The sequence below is a fragment of the Boleophthalmus pectinirostris genome, unplaced genomic scaffold (genome assembly GCF_026225935.1).
Source record: "Boleophthalmus pectinirostris isolate CB_2022bp ecotype Guang Dong unplaced genomic scaffold, ASM2622593v1 HiC_scaffold_11, whole genome shotgun sequence".
Lineage (NCBI taxonomy): Eukaryota > Metazoa > Chordata > Actinopteri > Gobiiformes > Gobiidae > Boleophthalmus > Boleophthalmus pectinirostris.
The window spans coordinates 23,479,481-23,497,372 of record NW_026570994.1 but is presented as its reverse complement, the minus strand read 5'-3'; the positions used below and the strand labels follow the sequence as shown (position 1 = coordinate 23,497,372).

The following is a 17,892-nucleotide window of genomic DNA, read 5'->3' as shown; positions in this document are numbered from 1 at the left end:
GCTGGAGTCTGAGGAGTTTATTTCTGATCGTGAAGTTTGTGCTACACTCACACCTGACGAGGGTGAGCAGAATCACAAAATAAAAAAACTGAAACATCCACGTTTTTTTTGTGGTTCGTAATAATAAAATTGTGAAACGGTTTGTAATTAAGAAATATTGTTGCGCAGAGACAATTTATGACCAACGTGAGTCAGGACAGTCACATTTCTTTGTGTTTTGGTCGTTTTTAAGCAGATTTTCTCTATTTTATCAAAACAAATGATGATTTATGCCTCTTTACTGTCTAGTCCTAGTCCTAGTTTAATCCTAATTTAGTCCTAGTTTAGTTCTGGTTTAGTTCTAGTTTAGTCTTCGTTTAGTTCTGGTTTAGTCCTAGTTTAGACCTGGTTTAGTCCTGGATTAATCCTGGTCCAGTCTTGATTTAGTCCTGTTTTGGTCCTGGTTTAGACCTGGTTTAGTCCTAGTTTAGACCCGATTTAAGACCTGGTTTAGACCTGGTTTAATCCTAGTTTAGTCCTAGTTTTGATATGGTATAGACCTGTGTTAGCTCTGGTTTAGTCCTGAATTAGTCCTTGTTTAGTCCTGGTTTAGTCCAAGGTTTTAGTCCTGGTTTAGATCTGGTATAATCCTGGTTTTGTCCTGTCTAGACCCAATTTAAGACCTGGTTTAGACCTGATTTAGTCCCAGTTTAGTCCTGGTTTAATCCTAGTTTAGACTTGGTTTAGTCCTAGTTTAGGTCTGGTTTAGTCCTGGTTCAGTCCTTAGTTTAGACCCCGGTTAATCCTGGTAAAATAAAGATTTACTGGTTTTGTCCTGGTCTAAACCAGGTCTAACCAGGTCTAAACCAGGGTCTAGACCTGGTTTGGTCTCATTGTTTTGTCTAGAATATTCCACATTACGGCATTAAACCTTTCTAATCTTCACAGAAACCAAACCAGACGCAGTTCCAGGTCAGATCTGCGGAGAGGCGACGCCGCTCACAGTCAAACCACCTGTGACTGAATAAATGTAAAGTCGAGCTGTTTAAAGTCACACTGCGGAACATTCCAGAGAGAACAGTGACATCTCCATAGCAACGAGCAGATGATGGACCCTCCACCAAAAAGTTCCACTGTGCAGCTTTAATATAAGACAAGTCCTAATGTTGAATAAATGAATATGTAAAAAAAAAAAAAAAAAACATACCTGAGGGGTGATTTCTGGTCCAGCAGGGGGCGCACTGAGGAGAGAAGCAGGTTAAATCAGGCTCACAACAACAACATCCATCCATCCATCCATTTTCGTCCGCTTATCCGGGGTCGGGTCGTGGGGGCAGCAGCCTAAGCAGGGACTCCCAGACTTCCTTCACCCCAGACACGTCCTCCAGCTCTTCCAGGGGGATCCCGAGACGTTCCCAGGCCAGTCCAGAGACATAGTCCCTCCAGCGTGTCCTGGGTCTTCCCCGGGGCCTCCTCCCGGCGGGACATGCCCGGAACACCTCCCGAGGGAGGCGCCCAGGAGGCATCCAGAACAGATGCCCGAGCCTCAACTGGCTCCTCTCGACGTGGAGGAGCAGCGGCTCTACTCCGAGCTCCTCCCGTGTGACTGAGCTCCTCACTCTGTCTCTAAGGGAGACGCCCAGCCACCCTGCGGAGGAAACTCATTTCGAGCGCTTGTATCCGCGATCTCGTCCTTTCGGTCACTACCCAGAGCTCATGACCATAGGTGAGAGTAGGAACGAAGACTGACCGGTAAATCGAGAGCTTCGCCTTTCGACTCAGCTCCTCTTCACCACAACGGTCCGATACAGCGACCGCATCACTGCCGACGCTGCACCGATCCGCCTGTCAATCTCACGTTCCGTCCTCCCCTCACTCGTGAACAAGACCCCGAGATACTTGAACTCCTCCACTTGAGGCAAAGATTCCCCACCCACCTGGAGAGGGCAAGCCACCTTTTTCCGGTTGAGAACCATGGCCTCGGATTTGGAGGAGCTGATCTTCATCCCAGCCGCTTCACACTCGGCTGCAAACTGCCCCAGTGCTGTAGGTCCTGGTTCGATGAAGCCAACAAACAACATCGTCTGCAAACAGCAGAGATGAAATCCTGTGGTCCCCAAACCGGACCCCCTCCGGCCCCTGACTGCACCTAGAAATTCTGTCCATAAATACAATGAACAGAACCGGTGACAGGTGCAGCCCTGGCGGAGTCCAACATGCACCGGGAACAGGTCTGACTTACTGCCGGTAATGAAGACAGCTCCTGCTCCGGTCATACAGGGACCGGACAGCCCTTAGCAAAGGGCCCCGGACCCCAGACTCCCAGAGCACCCCCCACAGGACACCATGAGGGACACGGTCGAATGCCTTCTCCAAGTCCACAAAGCACATGTGGACTGGTTGGGCAAACTCCCATGAACCTCAACCACCGATGGAGAGTGTAGAGCTGGTCCAGTGTTCCACGGACAGGACCAAAACCACACTGCTCCTCCTGGATCCGAGGTTCGACTATCGGCCGGATTCTCCTCTCCAGTCCCTGGCATAGACCTTACCGGGAAGGCTGAGGAGTGTGATCCCCCTATAGTTGGAACACACCCTCCGGTCCCCCTTCTTATACAGAGGGACCACCACCCCGGTTTGCCAGTCCAGAGGCACTGTCCCCGACCGCCACGCGATGTTGAAGAGGCGTATCAGCCAAGACCCACAACATCCAGAGACTTCAGGTACTCAGGACGGATCTCATCCAACCCCGGAGCCTTGCCACCAAGGAGTTTGCCAACCACCTCAGTGACTTCAGCCAGGGTGATGGATGAGTCCACCTCTGAGTCTCCAGCCTCTGCTTCCTCCTCGGAGGACGTGACAGTGGGATTGAGGAGATCCTCAAAGTATTCCTTCCACCGCCGGACAACGTCCCCAGTCGAGGTCAACAGCTCTCCCCCCGCACTGTAAACAGTGTTGGTGAAGAACTGCTTTCCCCTCCTGAGGTGCCGGACGGTTTGCCAGAATCTCTTTGAGGCCGTCCGATAGTCCTTCTCCATGGCCTCCCCGAACTCCTCCCAGCTCCGAGTTTTTGCCTCCGCGACCACACGGGCTGCAGCACGCTTGGCCCGCCGGTACCTGTCAGCTGCCTCAGGAGTCCCCCAAGCCAACAAGGCCCGATAGGACTCCTTCTTCAGCCTGACGGCTGCCCTTACTTCCGGTGTCCACCACCGGGTTCTGGGGTTGCCGCCGCGACAGGCACCACAGACCTTACGCCCACAGCTACGAGCAGCTGCATTGACAATAGAGGCTGAGAACATAGCCCACTCGGACTCCATATCTCCAGCCTCCCCCGGAATCCGGGAGAAGTCCTCCCGGAGGTGTGAGTTGAAGATCCCTCTGACAGAGGCTCCGCCAGACGTTCCCAACAGACCCTCACTACACGCTTGGGCCTGCCAGGTCCCTCCGGCTTCCTCCTCTGCCAGCGAACCCAACTCACAACCAGGTGGTGATCAGTTGACAGCTCAGCCCCTCTCTTCACCCGAGTGTCCAAGACACGTGGCCGGAGATCAGATGACACGACGACAAAGTCGATCATCGACCTCCGGCCTAGGGTGTCCTGGTGCCACGTGCACTTATGGACCTTGTGCTCGAACATGGTGTTTGTTATGGACAAACTGTGACTAGCACAGAAGTCCAATAACAAAACACCACTCGGGTTCAGATCGGGGAGGCCGTTCCTCCCGATCACCCCTCTCCAAGTGTCACTGTTATTGCCCACGTGGGCGTTGAAGTCCCCCAGGAGAACAACGGAGTCCCCGGTCAGTGCACTGTCTAGTACCCCTCCCAGGGACTCCAAGAAGGCCGGGTACTCGAGTACTCAGCACTGCTGTTCGGCCCGTAGGCCGACACCACAGTGAGAGACCTGTCCCCGACCCGAAGGCTCAGGGACGCGACCCTCTCGTTCACCGGGGTGAACTCCAACACACAGCGACTGAGCTGTGGGGCGATAAGCCCACACCAGCCCGCCGCCGCTCCCCCACACCAGCCCGCCGCCGCTCCCCCCCCCACACCAGCCCGCCGCCGCTCCCCGCGGCCAACGCCAGAGAAATGGAGAGTCCAGCCCCTCTCAAGGAGTTGGGTTCCAGAGCCCAAACTGTGCGTGGAGGTGAGGCCGACTATATCTAGTCGGTAACGCTCAACCTCCCGCACAAGCTCAGGCTCCTTCCCCCCAGCGAGGTGACATTCCATGTCCCCAGAGCCACAGTCTCCATGTCCGGAGATCCGGTCGTCGAGGCCCCCGCCGTCGACTGCTGCCCAGATCTCTCTGCACCGGCCCCATATGGATCCTCCTGCGGGTGGTGGGCCCACGTGAGGACGGCCCCACGTCGCTCCTTCGGGCTGAGCCCGGCCGAGCCCCGTGGGGGGAGGCTCGGCCACCAGGCGCTCGCTGACGAGCACCCACCCCAGGCCTGGCTCCAGGGTGAGGCCCCGGTGACGCCAATCCGGGCGACGTAACTGGCCTTGTTGGTTCACTCATCATAGGGGCTTCTGAACCGTTCTTCGTCTGACCCGTCCCCCCGGACCTGTTTGCCTTGGGTGACCAGGGGCATGAAGCCCCCAACAACAGAGCTCCCGGGATCATTCAGTGATCATTCAAACCCTCCACCACGATAAGGTGACGGTTCAACAACAACAACAAAACGAAAACAGACAACAAAAAACAACAACAAAAACATCACAATTTTTTGCCATATTTTTGTGTTTATTACAGAAAATACAGAACGATCTTCAGCAGGTCCAATTTTTTACGTTTTAAATCACAACTTTCACTTCTACTTTCACTTTCCTCCGTCCTCTGTGCAGGAAGCGTCTGGGGAGGGGGAGGCCGATGAACGGATGAGTTTAAATTCTATGACACTGATTTTCCCCCGCAAATAAATATAAATATACGTCACCTTTAAATAATCTTTAAAATACAAAAATAAAAGCATGCGCCCTCACAAATATCTTCTGTTTATATATTTATGTTTTAATTTAAATCAAATAAAACTCAATTATTATTATTATTATTATTTTTTTTTTCATCCTATCGTCGATCTGTTCTAGTTCTGCGCCCGTTTCTCAATCAGAGGTTCCGTTTAAAGTGCACGTGACAAGTCAGAATCCTCCATTTTTATTCCCTCATTTGATTAAAAACGTGATTTTATTTAAGATTTGAAGAATAAATTCAGATTTTTAAAAATTATTATTTTGGTGATATTTATAGTTTTAGTTCCTGGTTGGACACAGCAGCAAATGTGACCGAGAAACCACGATGTAAACAAAGACTAGACCGGGACTAAACCAGGACTAAACCAGGACCAAAACAGCACTAAACCAGGACTAGACCAAAAACTAAACCAGGACTAAATAAAGACTGGACCAGGGACTAAACCAGGACTAAACCAAGAACTAAACCAGGACTAGACCAAAAACTAAACCAGGACTAAATAAAGACTGGACCAGGGACTAAACCAGGACTAAACCAAGAACTAAACCAGGACTAAACCAGGGACTAAACCAAGACTAAACCAAGAAATACATCAAGGACTAAAACAGGACCAAAACAGGACTAAATCAAGACTGGACAAGGGACTAAAACAGGATTAAAAGAGCATTAAACCAGGACTAAACGAGAACAAAACCAGGTCTAAATCAGGCCTAAACCAAGACTGGACCAGGGACTAAACCAGGTCTAAAAGGACATTAAACTGGGTCTAAACCAGGACTAGACCGGGAACCAAACCAGGATTAAATCGAGACAGGACCAGGGACTAAACCAGGAACTAAAACAAGACCAGAACAGAGACTAAACCAGCATTAAACCAGGTCTAAACCAGGACTAAACCAAGACTTGACCAGAGACTAAACTAGGATTAAAACAGGACTAAACCAGGACCAAAACTGGACTAAACCAAGGACTAAATCAAGACTGGACCAGGGACTAAACCAGGACCAAAACCAAACTAAACCAAAGATTAAACCAGGACTAAATCAGGACTAAACCAGGACTTTGTGGCGCAGGTTTTCTGTTGTTTTCTCAGTCGTTTTTTAAATTATTCTGATCTTTGTGATTTGTAAATTTGGACGTTTCACATTTTGTTTTTTTTCGATGATTTTGTGATAAATCTTACACCTGATGCCCTCCCACTCTGATTCCCTTTTAGTTAAAAAAAAAATAAAAATCTCAGATCCCCCGTGAGGTCACTCGTTGAACTTTCTGCTACATTTCTTGACAGTTTTTTTGTTCCGTGTTTTAAAATCTGGTCTCGTTAAAAACCGTTCTGATGAAACTTTCACGATTCAGATTCGGTTTAAATGAACAGAATTCACAAAGCGGCGAAACGTGACGCCACGAACGGATGTGCAAATCACTCTCACAGCTTTGGCAGAAAATGTGGATGATTTTTGAAAATTTGTGTCCTTTTTTTTTTTGGATTATTCTCCGTGTGAGTCTGGGGTTCGGTGAGTGCAAAGCTTCTTGGAGTTTTGACGTTCTGGCTCCTGAAGACTGTGTTTCCCCAAAAACCCGTCTGGAAAAAGAGAAAAAAAAATAAAATAAATTCGCAAATATCTGAGAGTAAATTAAAAATATAAATTATAATTCTCTGACTTACTGATGTAGTGAGACGACGAGCGAGGACCTGGACTCCTCTGCCACTGTGAACAAAACACAACACCAACTCTCACCACCAGAGGGAGACAAAACAGACTAAAACAGCGACGAAACCAGGACTAAAACAGGACTAAAACAGGACTAAACCAGAACTAACTCAGGACTAACTCAGGACTAAAGCAGAACGATAGCAAGACTAAATCAGGGACTAAACCTGGACTAACCCAAGGACTAAAGCAGGACTAAAGCAGGACTAAAAGCAGGACTAAACCAGAACTAACCCAGGACTAAACCAGGACTAAATCAGGACTTACACAGGTCTAAAGCAGGTCTAATCCAGGTCTAAACCAGGGACTAACACAGGTCTAAATCAGGACTTGCACGGGTCTAAAGGAGGTCTAAAGAAGGTCTAGATCAGGATTTACAGCGGTCCAGACCAGATCTAGGTCAGGACTTCCAGGGGTCTGGATCAGGACTTCCAGGGGGGGGACTTCCAGGGTCTGGATCAGGACTTCCAGGGGTCTGGATCAGGACTTACAGGGGTCTGGATCAGGACTTACAGGGGTCTGGATCAGGACTTACAGGGGTGTGGATCAGGACTTACAGAGGTCTAGATCAGGACTTACAGGGGGTGGTCAGGACTTCATCAGGACTTCAGTCAGGGTGGATCAGGACTTACAGAGGTCTGGATCAGGACTTACAGAGGTCTAGATCAGGACTTACAGGGGTCTGGATCAGGACTTCCAGGGGTCTGGATCAGGACTTACAGGTCTGGATCAGGACTTACAGGGTCTGGATCAGGACTTCAGAGGTCTGGATCAGGACTTACAGGGGTCTGGATCAGGACTTACAGAGGTCTAGATCAGGACTTACAGAGGTCTGGATCAGGACTTACAGAGGTCTAGATCAGGACTTACAGAGGGTCTGGATCAGGACTTACAGAGGTCTGGATCAGGACTTACAGGGGTGTAGATCAGGACTTACAGAGGTCTGGATCAGGACTTACAGAGGTCTGGATCAGGACCTCCAGGGGTCTAGTCCGGGTCCAGGCCTGTACTCACGGCGTGCTTGTGGACGTGCTGCAGGTGCTGGTAGGTCCTGTAGGAGATGTCTCCTTTGTCTCGTCCCTGGTCCAGGTCGGGGCTGTAGATGTGAGAGACTCCGGCCGCTCGGATCAGAGGGAGACACTCGTCACACGGACACTTGGTCACGAAGAGCAGAGACGCCGAGCAACAAGCCACATCCCCAGTACACCTAGTAGTAGCGTAGCAGTAGCAGTAGTAGTAGCAGTAGCAGTAGCAGTAGTAGCAGTAGTAGCAGTAGCAGTAGCAGTAGTAGTAGCAGTAGTAGTAGCAGTAGTAGCAGTAGTAGTAGCAGTAGTAGCAGTAGTAGTAGTAGTAGCAGTAGTAGTAGTAGTAGTAGTAGTAGTAGTAGCAGTAGTAGTAGCAGTAGTAGTAGCAGTAGTAGTAGCAGTAGTAGCAGTAGTAGTAGTAGTAGCAGTAGTAGTAGCAGTAGTAGTAGTAGTAGTAGTAGTAGCAGTAGTAGTAGCAGTAGTAGTTAGTAGTAGTAGTAGTAGTGTAGTAGTACAGTAGTAGTAGTAGTAGTAGTACGTAGTAGTGTAGTAGTAGTATTGTAGTATTGTAGTAGTAGTACATGTAGTATTGTAGTATTGTAGTAGTAGTACATGTAGTATGTAGTACATGTAGTATTGTAGTATTGTAGTATGTGTAGTACATTAGTAGTATTGTAGTATTTAGTAGTAGTTGTAGTATGTGTAGTATAGTAGTATTGTAGTATTGTAGTAGTAGTAGTATTGTAGTATGTAGTGTAGTAGTATTGTAGTATTAGTGTAGTATTGTAGTATTGTAGTATTGTAGTATTGTAGTATTGTAGTATTGTAGTATAGTATGTAGTATTGTAGTTGTAGTACATGTAGTATTGTAGTATTGTAGTAGTAGTTGTAGTATGTAGTATTGTAGTAGTATGTAGTAGTACATGTAGTATTGTAGTATTGTAGTATTTGTAGTATTGTAGTATATGTAGTACATGTAGTACATGTAGTATTGTAGTATGTAGTATTGTAGTATTGTAGTACATTAGTAGTAGTATTGTAGTATTAGTAGTACGATTGTAGTATTGTAGTAGTAGTACATGTAGTATTGTAGTACATGTAGTATGTAGTATTGTAGTATTGTAGTATTGTAGTATTGTAGTATATGTAGTATGTAGTATGTAGTATTGTAGTACATGTAGTATTGTAGTATGTAGTATTGTAGTAGTTGTAGTACATGTAGTATTGTAGTATTGTAGTATTGTAGTAGTAGTATAGTAGTACATGTAGTATTGTAGTATTGTAGTATTGTAGTACATGTAGTATGTAGTATTGTAGTTGTAGTTTGTAGTACATTGTAGTATTAGTATTGTAGTATTGTAGTATTGTAGTACTGTAGTACTGTAGTACTAGTACCTGAAGGTGAGCGCGTTCTGCTCCGCGTGGATGATGTATCTGTATTTCCGTCTCTGTCGATCTTCTTGTTTGTCGTCCATCTGAGGAAACTCGTTGAAGTGTGATCCAGACGGGTAAGCGTTAAAACCACAGCCAACCAGGTACAGACCCCCCATGAGAGCGGGACCACAGCCAGGACAGGACTCAACCAGGACCAGGACCAGGACTCAACCAGGACCAGGACCAGGACCAGGACTCAACCAGGACCAGGACCAGGACCAGGACCAGGACCAACCAGGACCAGGACCAGACCAGGACCAGGACCAGGATCAACCAGGACCAGGACTCAACCAGGACCAGGACCAGGACTCAACCAGGACCAGGACCAGGACTCAGGACCAGGACCAGGACCAGGACCAGGACTCAACCAGGACCAGGACCAGGACTCAACCAGGACCAGGACCAGGACCAGGACTCAACCAGGACCAGGACCAGGACCAGGACCAGGACCAACCAGGACCAGGACCAGGACCAGGACTCAGGACCAGGACCAGGACCAGGACTCAACCAGGACCAGGACCAGGACTCAGGACCAGGACCAGGACCAGGACCAGACTCAACCAGGACCAGGACCAGGACCGACCAGGACCAGGACCAGGACCAGGACCAGGACCAGGACTCAACCAGGACCAGGACCAGGACCAGGACCAGGACTCAACCAGGACCAGGACCAGGACTCAGAACCAGGACTGAACCAGGACTGAACCAGGACTGATCATGGTTCCCTCTCAAACAACATTTCCAAACTTTTCCATGACTTTTTTATGAGCCAAAGTGAATTTTCCATGACTTTCCAGCACCTACATGTGTAGAACTGATGATAGTTTTAGTTCTAAATCTGAAAAGTTTAACTCTTTCCACTCACTTTATGGTTTGGGATTATAGTTTTTGAACATTTTAAATCCCGTCAGTGTTTTTATTGTCGTCTCTTTAAACAAAAAACTCAGACGTTCACAAATAATCAGAACAAACTCATGAGAACTGAACACAACACTGGAGCTGAGGGAAAGAGACACTAAAACTCCAGGACTTTTCCAGGTCTGGAAAATTACATTTTCAATTTCCATGATTTGTCCAGGATCTTTCAACCAGGACTAAACCAGGAGGACTACTGAACCAGAACCAGGACTGAACCAGGACTAAACCAGGACTAAACCAGGACTAAACCAGGACTGAACCAGGACTGAACCAGGACTAAACCAGGACTAAACCAGGACTAAACCAGGAACCAGGAACCAGGACTAAACCAGAACTGAACCAGGACTGAACAGGAACCAGGACTAAACCAGGACTAAACCAGGACTAAACCAGGACTAAACCAGGAACTAAACCAGGAACTAAACCAGGACTAACCAACCAGGACTGAACCAGGACTAAACCAGAACTGAACCAGGACTAAACCAGGACTAAACCAGGACTAAAACCAGGAACCAGGACTAAACCAGGACTAAACCAGGACTAAACCAGGACTAAACCAGGACTGAACCAGGACTAACCAGGACTAAACCAAACCAGAACTGAACCAGGACTAAACTAAACCAGGACTGAACCAGGACTAAACCAGGACTAAACCAGAACTGAACCAGGACTAAACCAGGACTAAACCAGGACTAAACCAGGACTAAGGTCTGATCTGGTTTGACAGTTGTTAAATGTTAAAATGTTTCAAATGTTTAAAGTGAAACTCACGTGTTTCCTTTTGGCCCAGATGACGGAGCCGACGCCCACTTTGGGGTCGTCTGCAATGAAGATCACAGGTTTAGACTCAAAGACCTGAAGAAAACAAGACTGAGCCTCCAGCCCGACCAGACCTGTTCTGTAGGACAGGAGCCGAGCCTGGACCATGCAGTGAACCGCCACCTCTGCAGAGACCGGACCAGAGACCGGACCAGAGACCGGACCAGAGACCGGACCAGAGACCGGACCAGAGACCGGACCAGAGACCGGACCAGGATCTGGACCAGACTGAGACTGAGGAGGAGCATCTGAACTCGACCTGGAGGAGAAAAGGATAAAGTTACATTTTCCTCATATATTTGAGCTCGTCTTGGCCCAGTACAGATTAATTGTGTTGACAGTTTGCAGTGACATCATGTCGGGGGGTTCTACATGGACTGCACGGAGAAAAAGTTACAGGCAGGTGTGGAAAATACTTTAAACTAGGAATGATTTCAGAAATGGAAGAGTAAATTATTTATTTACAATCAACAAAATGCGGTGAATGAACTTGAAATGAATTTTCACAGCTGCCTAAAACTTTTGCACAGTACTGTATGGATGTCTATGGTGGAATATTCAGCAGTTTCCACAGAGACACAATGCACACGTCAGCGATGTTCAGTACGACTCAGAGCTGTTCACCTGTCGGAGCTCATACCAACATCTTACAAGTCGAACAAAACCTCAGACAGAGCAGTGGTCTAGATCAGGTCTAGACCGGGACTTAAAGCGGGTCTAGATCGGAACTTAAAGCGGGTCTAGATCGGGACTTAAAGCTGGTCTAGATCGGGACTTAAAGCTGGTCTAGATCGGGACTTAAAGCGGGTCTAGATCGGGACTTAAAGCGGGTCTAGATCGGGACTTAAAGCGGGTCTAGATCGGGACTTAAAGCGGGTCTAGACCGGGACTTAAAGCGGGTCTAGGGACTTAAAGCGGGACTTAAAGCGGTCTAGATCGGACTTAAAGGGTCTAGATCGGGACTTAAAGCGGGTCTAGATCGGGACTTAAAGCAGGTCTAGATCGGGACAAAAGCAGGTCTAGACCGGGACTAGATCAGGTCTAGATCAGGAATAAATGTCAGAATAAAGTCCAACAGAGCGTCAGACAGAGCAGTGCCTCCTGTTAGCTTTAGTTGTGTGTTTTTCCGGAGAGTTCCTTCACCTGTAGAAGCCGTAGTCCTTGTAGCGCGGGACTCCTGCGATCACGGCCGACAGGACCTGCACCAGCTGCTCCATGTTGTGTCTCAAACCGCAGAAGTACGGATCCACACGGAAGTTCTCCAGACTCATGAGGGACAAGAGCTCCTGATGTTCCTCTGAAGAACCCACCAAGAACCGAGACGAGAGCAGAGACAGAACCCTCAAACGCTCCCTGAAAAACACCCAGGGTGAGACCGGACCGGGACCGGACCGGACCGGGACCGGACCGGGACCGGACCGGGACCGGACCGGGACCGGACCGGACCAGGACCTGACCAGGACCGGACCGGGACCGGGACCGGGACCGGACCAGGACCGGACCGGACCAGGACCAGGACCTGACCAGGACCGGACCAAGACCGGACCAGGACCGGACCAGGACCAGGACCTGACCAGGACCGGACCAAGACCGGACCGGGACCGGACCGGGACCGGACCGGGACCGGACCGGGACCGGACCGAGACCGGACCGGGACCGGACCGGGACCGGACCGGACCAGGACCTGACCAGGACCTGACCAGGACCGGACCGGGACCGGGACCGGACCGGGACCGGACCAGGACCGGACCGGACCAGGACCTGACCAGGACCGGACCAAGACCGGACCAGGACCGGACCAGGACCAGGACCTGACCAGGACCGGACCAAGACCGGACCAGGACCGGACCAAGACCGGGCCAGGACTGGACCAGGACCGGACCAGGACCGGACCAGGACTGGACCAAGACTGGACCGGGACTGGACCGGGACTAAACCAGGATTGGACTAAGACCGGACCAAGACTGGACCAAGACTGGACCAGGGCCGGACCAGGACTGGACCAGGACTGAAACAAGACTAGACCAGGACCGGACCAGGACTGGACCAGGACCGGACCAGGACCGGACCAGGACCGGACCAGGACTAAAACAGGACTGAAACGGGGACTGGACCAGGACTAAAACAAGACTCAAACAGGGACTAAACCAGGACTAAACCAGGACTAAACCAGGACTAAACCAGGACTGTCCCAGGAGCAGAGACGGCCTCAGCGGCGCCCCCACCTGTTGTAAATCTGCTCTAGATCCACTCCGGCTTCGTCTTCTGCGATTTTCTCCATAAAATCTCCGTTTTTTGAGGTTTCGGTCACAAACTGGGCGAGTCCGGGCGCCAGCGGCTGCAGCGGGACGCAGATGTGAGCCCGACTGTTCGACTTGAGTTTGTCTGAGGCCAGAGCGTCTAAAGCTGCTTCCTCTGAGATCCTGAGCACTGAAGCATCATGGGACGTGTAGTTTTCTGAAGGCTGCGCTCTCAACATGGACACCTCAGGATCCCCGGGCCAGAAGCAGACCTCACTCACACCGGCTGGACACCACGAACAAGAAGAAGAACAAGAAGAAGAACAAGAAAAGAACAAGAAGAACAAGAAGAACAAGAGATAAAAATAATAAAAAAGTAATAAAGGAAATCAAACTCAAGGTTACGCAGCTGCTCAGAGTCTGAAGTCTAACGACGGTACAATAAAACTAAGAGGAGCAGGAGAAGGAAAATCTGTGTTTCATTCAGTTTTCAAAATAAAACCAAAAATAAAAACAAAAATATGTGATTTTCTTCATTATTTGTCTCCAAAACCAAAAAAACAGATAATGATTTGTTTTTTCAGTTTTCGATTTTGTGTTTAAATGAAAAATGGAAAAAACGGATAATGGACTAAACCAGAACTGAACCAGGTCTTGGACCAGACCAGGACTGACCTGTTTCAGTCCCGGTCTCAGTCCCGGTCTCAATCACGGTCTCGGTCTGGTTTCGGTCCCAGTCTGGTCTTGGTCCCAGTCTCGGTCCCAGTCCGGTCTTGGTCCCAGTCTTGGTCCCAATCACGGTCTCAGTCCTGGTCCTGTTCCCAGTCTCAATCCTGGTTTCAGCTCTGGTCTGATCCCGGTCTCAGTCCCAGTCCTGGTCGCGCACTCAGTCCTTGTCTGGTCCCGATCTAAGTCCCGATCTAAGTCCCGGTCGGTCTCAGTCCCGGTCTCAGTCCCGGTCTCAGTCCCGGTCTCAGTCCCGGTTTAGTCCATTATCCGTTTTTTCCATTTTTCATTTAAACACAAAATCGAAAACTTAAAAAACAAATCATCTGTTTTTTTCATTTTGGTTTTGGAGACAAATAATGAAGAAAATTGTTGCTTTGTCGTTTTATTATTTTTGGTTTTATATTGAAAAACGTCTGAACGAGTATTTGTAGTATTTGTGTAGTATTCTTGTAGTAGTATTTGTGTAGTATTCTTGTATTATTCTTGTAGTATTTGTGTAGTATTCTTGTAGTAGTATTTGTAGTATTCTTGTAGTAGTATTTGTAGTAGTATTTGTAGTATTCTTGTAGTAGTATTTGTAGTAGTAGTAGTATTCTTGTAGTAGTATTGTAGTATTCTTGTAGTAGTATTTGTAGTATTCTTGTAGTAGTATTTGTAGTAGTATTTGTAGTATTCTTGTAGTAGTATCTGTAGTATTCTTGTAGTAGTATTTGTAGTAGTATCTGTAGTATTCTTGTAGTAGTATTTGTAGTAGTATCTGTAGTATTCTTGTAGTAGTATTTGTAGTAGTATCTGTAGTATTCTTGTAGTAGTATTTGTAGTAGTATCTGTAGTATTCTGTAGTAGTAGTAGTATTTGTAGTAGTATTTGTAGTATTCTTGTAGTAGTAGTAGTATTTGTAGTAGTATTTGTAGTATTCTTGTAGTAGTATTTGTAGTATTCTTGTAGTATGCGAGTGTCTTTGTACCGTTGATGATCATCTTGAGGCAGGTGGCACACGGGCGTCTGGAGAAATACAAACTGCTCTGAGACAGTTTGGCTCCGTGGTCTAAGACGGCGGCTTGTCCAGCGTGAAGCTCCGAGCCTGAAGAGTGAAGACCAACCACTTTACCGTCCTTCACCACCACCAGACCCACCGGGTTTATCTGAAACAAACCAGAAACATCATCATCTACAACACCACCAGAGCCAGAGGATTAATCTGGGGACGCAAAATACATCACAACACCGGAAACAACATGAGAACAGAGCAGAGGAAACATCACCAGATCAACAGGGGACACAAAATAAATCAGTCCACCGTAAACAACATCAGGGGTTCTTTCACTTTTTGAGGTCAGGGAGCTTTAATTCACATGAAAATATCACAAGGACGTGTTCGTTCTCCACAACAGTATTCCACTAAAATTCAGAAGTTTAATTCATGCATTTTTATAAACACATTCACCTGGAGGGTTCATTTCTCACTGTTCTGCTTTTATTGTTGTTTTCAGCAGAAACAGTGTTTTGGGTTTGAATATCACAGGACTTTTTTTGAGGCTTATTTAAGTAATGACCAACGTTTTTGCAATTTTTTAGAGTCGCCCAAGACATGTCCCAAGGACCCCCAGGGGTCCCCGAACCTGAACCCCAAACCACTGATATAAAACACCTCCAGGACCATGGGGTTTGTCTCAGGACACAATATAGATAAAAACAAAACAAAAAAAAAACTGTTTTTACATTGTAGGCCATTTTGACATGTTAATATGACAGCTCTTCTGTTCTGATTAGATGTAAAACACATCTAAACAATAATAATGTAATACTCACTGCTGTTACTGCTGTAGATTACATTAAAGCATCATCAGATGTTTGAAACACGGTTCATAATGACCAGTGTTCTGATACTCACCACTGAGGAGCTCAAAGCACTGACTGAATGTTCAGAGAAACACTGAGCTTTCAACTGTGCGATTAGCTGGGATTCATGGAACCATAGTTACTTTCATAACTTCTGTGAACTGACTGCTGCTGCTGCTGCTGCTGCTGCTGCTGCTGATGATGATCGTCTTCTGTTTGATCCTGAGGGAAAATCTCCATCCACAAACTGAGCAGAGTGAAGAGGTTTCCTTTGGACAGACGAGGAGCCTGACCTGAAACAAAAAGAGAACCAGAGGGAAAGAAAGAGAGAGAGAAACAGGAGGATGTAAAAGAACTGTCAAACCACAACAGACAGAAGAGCAAAAAGAAAACACACCGTCACAAAAATCTAACACTAAACCACAGACTGGCCTGGAGCAGAGAGAGAGGAATGTCAACCAACTCCCCAACCACAAAATGAACCCGAAAGAATCAGAAGTGGGAGAGTTACAGACATTTCAAACCTGGATTTTGTCCTTGTGAACATGATCAGCTGAACGCACGTAATGAATGGCTTTTGTTTGAAGTGATTCTACTGCAAACCTCAAAGCCTCGTGCGCTCCTACGACTATTCAAATTCTGAGTGTGACAGTCTAAAGATAGAACAGGTGCAACACTCTGATAAATAACAGAGCTTCATCTACTCCTGCACAAAACACGAGATAATGACCGAGTTACTACAACACACAGATCGTTCATTAGAATCATTTGGATCATTTCAGACCAGGAATTGTCAATTTCTACTGAATAAAATGAGCTGTTCACTAGAAAACTACCACTAAATGACATCATGAGGTGGAACAGAGCATGTTGAGGTTTGGAGATGTGACAGACTCGTGTGTGAATGAAACAAAACACAACTCCAGGTCTGTTTTTGAGGAGGGAACATCATTTTAACATGGCTTAAAGCTCTCAGGAGTGCATGTTTCGTAATTCAGGACCTTGAAACTGTTACTATACAAGTGTAAAAAGACAAATAACATGACAGTGACGTAATACTTACTGCTTTTACTGCTATTGATGACGTTAAAGCATCATTAAGTGGAGTGCATTATCTGTTTTAAACCCAGTGTCCGTGTCCGTTTCCCTCCGTAAACTTGGTGTCTGGTTCTCCGCTCTCACCTTGTCCTCTGCTGTCCGTCTGCACGCCTCTCTCCCGGGCTGGCCCCGCTCGGCTCGGCCCGGTCCGGTCCCGTGGGCCGATCTGCTCCATTCAGAACCCGCTGGACCCGCTCCAAAGACCCTGGAAGAGAAACGAACCCGCGGAGAGGCGATAACAGCTGATCTGAGCCCGGACCCCAAAGCCAATTTACGCGCAGCTCCTCGGACATCCGGAGCGCCCTTCACAATACACGAGTTTAACATGAAAATACGAGCTTTAAATGGAAAATGACGACTAAAATAGAATTATTATAGTGGTATTGTTATTAACACGTAATAAATGGTTTGTATTAAAACTCCACGGAGCTAAAAGTTTGAACATTTTTGCTCAAATTTGTAATAAATAAGGATAGCCATGGATCTATTATTATAAAAAAATATCTATTAAACTATAAAATAAACCTATAAAAAATAAACATAAAATAAACCTATAAAAACATAGAAAATATACAAAATTATATAATAACAACAATAAAAAATATATAAAATAAAATATAACAACTATATAAACTATAAATAAATATAACTATAAAAATAACTATAAAATAAAACTATAAAAAATAACTATAAAATATCTATTAAAATAAATAGGATAGCCCATTGAGTTCTATGCGGATCGTTAAAATATATTTAACAATCAAAATTATAGTTTATGACAACTAAAAAAAAAAACATATATTTTCTTAATTTTTGGTGTAATTCACAATCATGTTTAAAAAAAATATATATATAAAAATATCGGTTTTAAAAGCTGTTCCGGATGTAGCTGTTAGCCGGGTGTTAGCATTTTTAGCTTGACGTCCCGGAGCTCACTTCCGCAAACATCACGTGACGTAACGGTCGTAATAAAAAAATAAACTATAATAAAAAGTACGTTCTGGAAATGAAATTGAAACTAAAAATACTTAAAAGCGTAACATTAAAACAATTTTAAAAAAATGTAAAATGAAAATATAAGTTAAAAGAAGAACAGATAGTGCAGAGAGGTTAGCGCTGCGACT

The 17,892-nt window shown here is 46.6% G+C and overlaps 1 protein-coding gene across 1 annotated transcript; it reads right to left on the bottom strand.

Moving 5' to 3' along the window:
- Positions 1-4,702: 4,702 nt before the first annotated feature.
- On the bottom strand, positions 4,703-17,157 carry cdadc1 (cytidine and dCMP deaminase domain containing 1). Its single transcript, XM_055163030.1, has 11 exons — positions 16,853-17,157; positions 15,839-15,963; positions 14,796-14,976; positions 13,085-13,385; positions 12,003-12,212; positions 10,934-11,118; positions 10,812-10,861; positions 9,081-9,265; positions 7,678-7,864; positions 6,618-6,660; positions 4,703-6,533 (listed from the first exon to the last, which is right to left on the bottom strand). Exons 1-11 carry the CDS (start codon positions 16,941-16,943, stop codon positions 6,439-6,441), a joined length of 1,653 nt encoding a protein of 550 aa, XP_055019005.1. The 5' UTR covers positions 16,944-17,157; the 3' UTR covers positions 4,703-6,438.
- Positions 17,158-17,892: the final 735 nt, after the last annotated feature.

What these genes read in the sequence shown, in the direction of transcription:
- cdadc1 (XM_055163030.1), bottom strand. Translation starts at nt 16,943, where the DNA reads ATGGAGCAGATCGGCCCACGGGACCGGACCGGGCCGAGCCGAGCGGGG. An exon ending in CTAGAGCAGATTTACAACAG is followed by an intron (nt 12,213 to 13,084) that starts GTGGGGGCGCCG and finishes GGTGTTTTTCAG; the next exon opens with GGAGCGTTTGAGGGTTCTGT. An exon ending in AGCACGTCCACAAGCACGCC is followed by an intron (nt 6,661 to 7,677) that starts GTGAGTACAGGC and finishes TTTTGTTCACAG; the next exon opens with TGGCAGAGGAGTCCAGGTCC.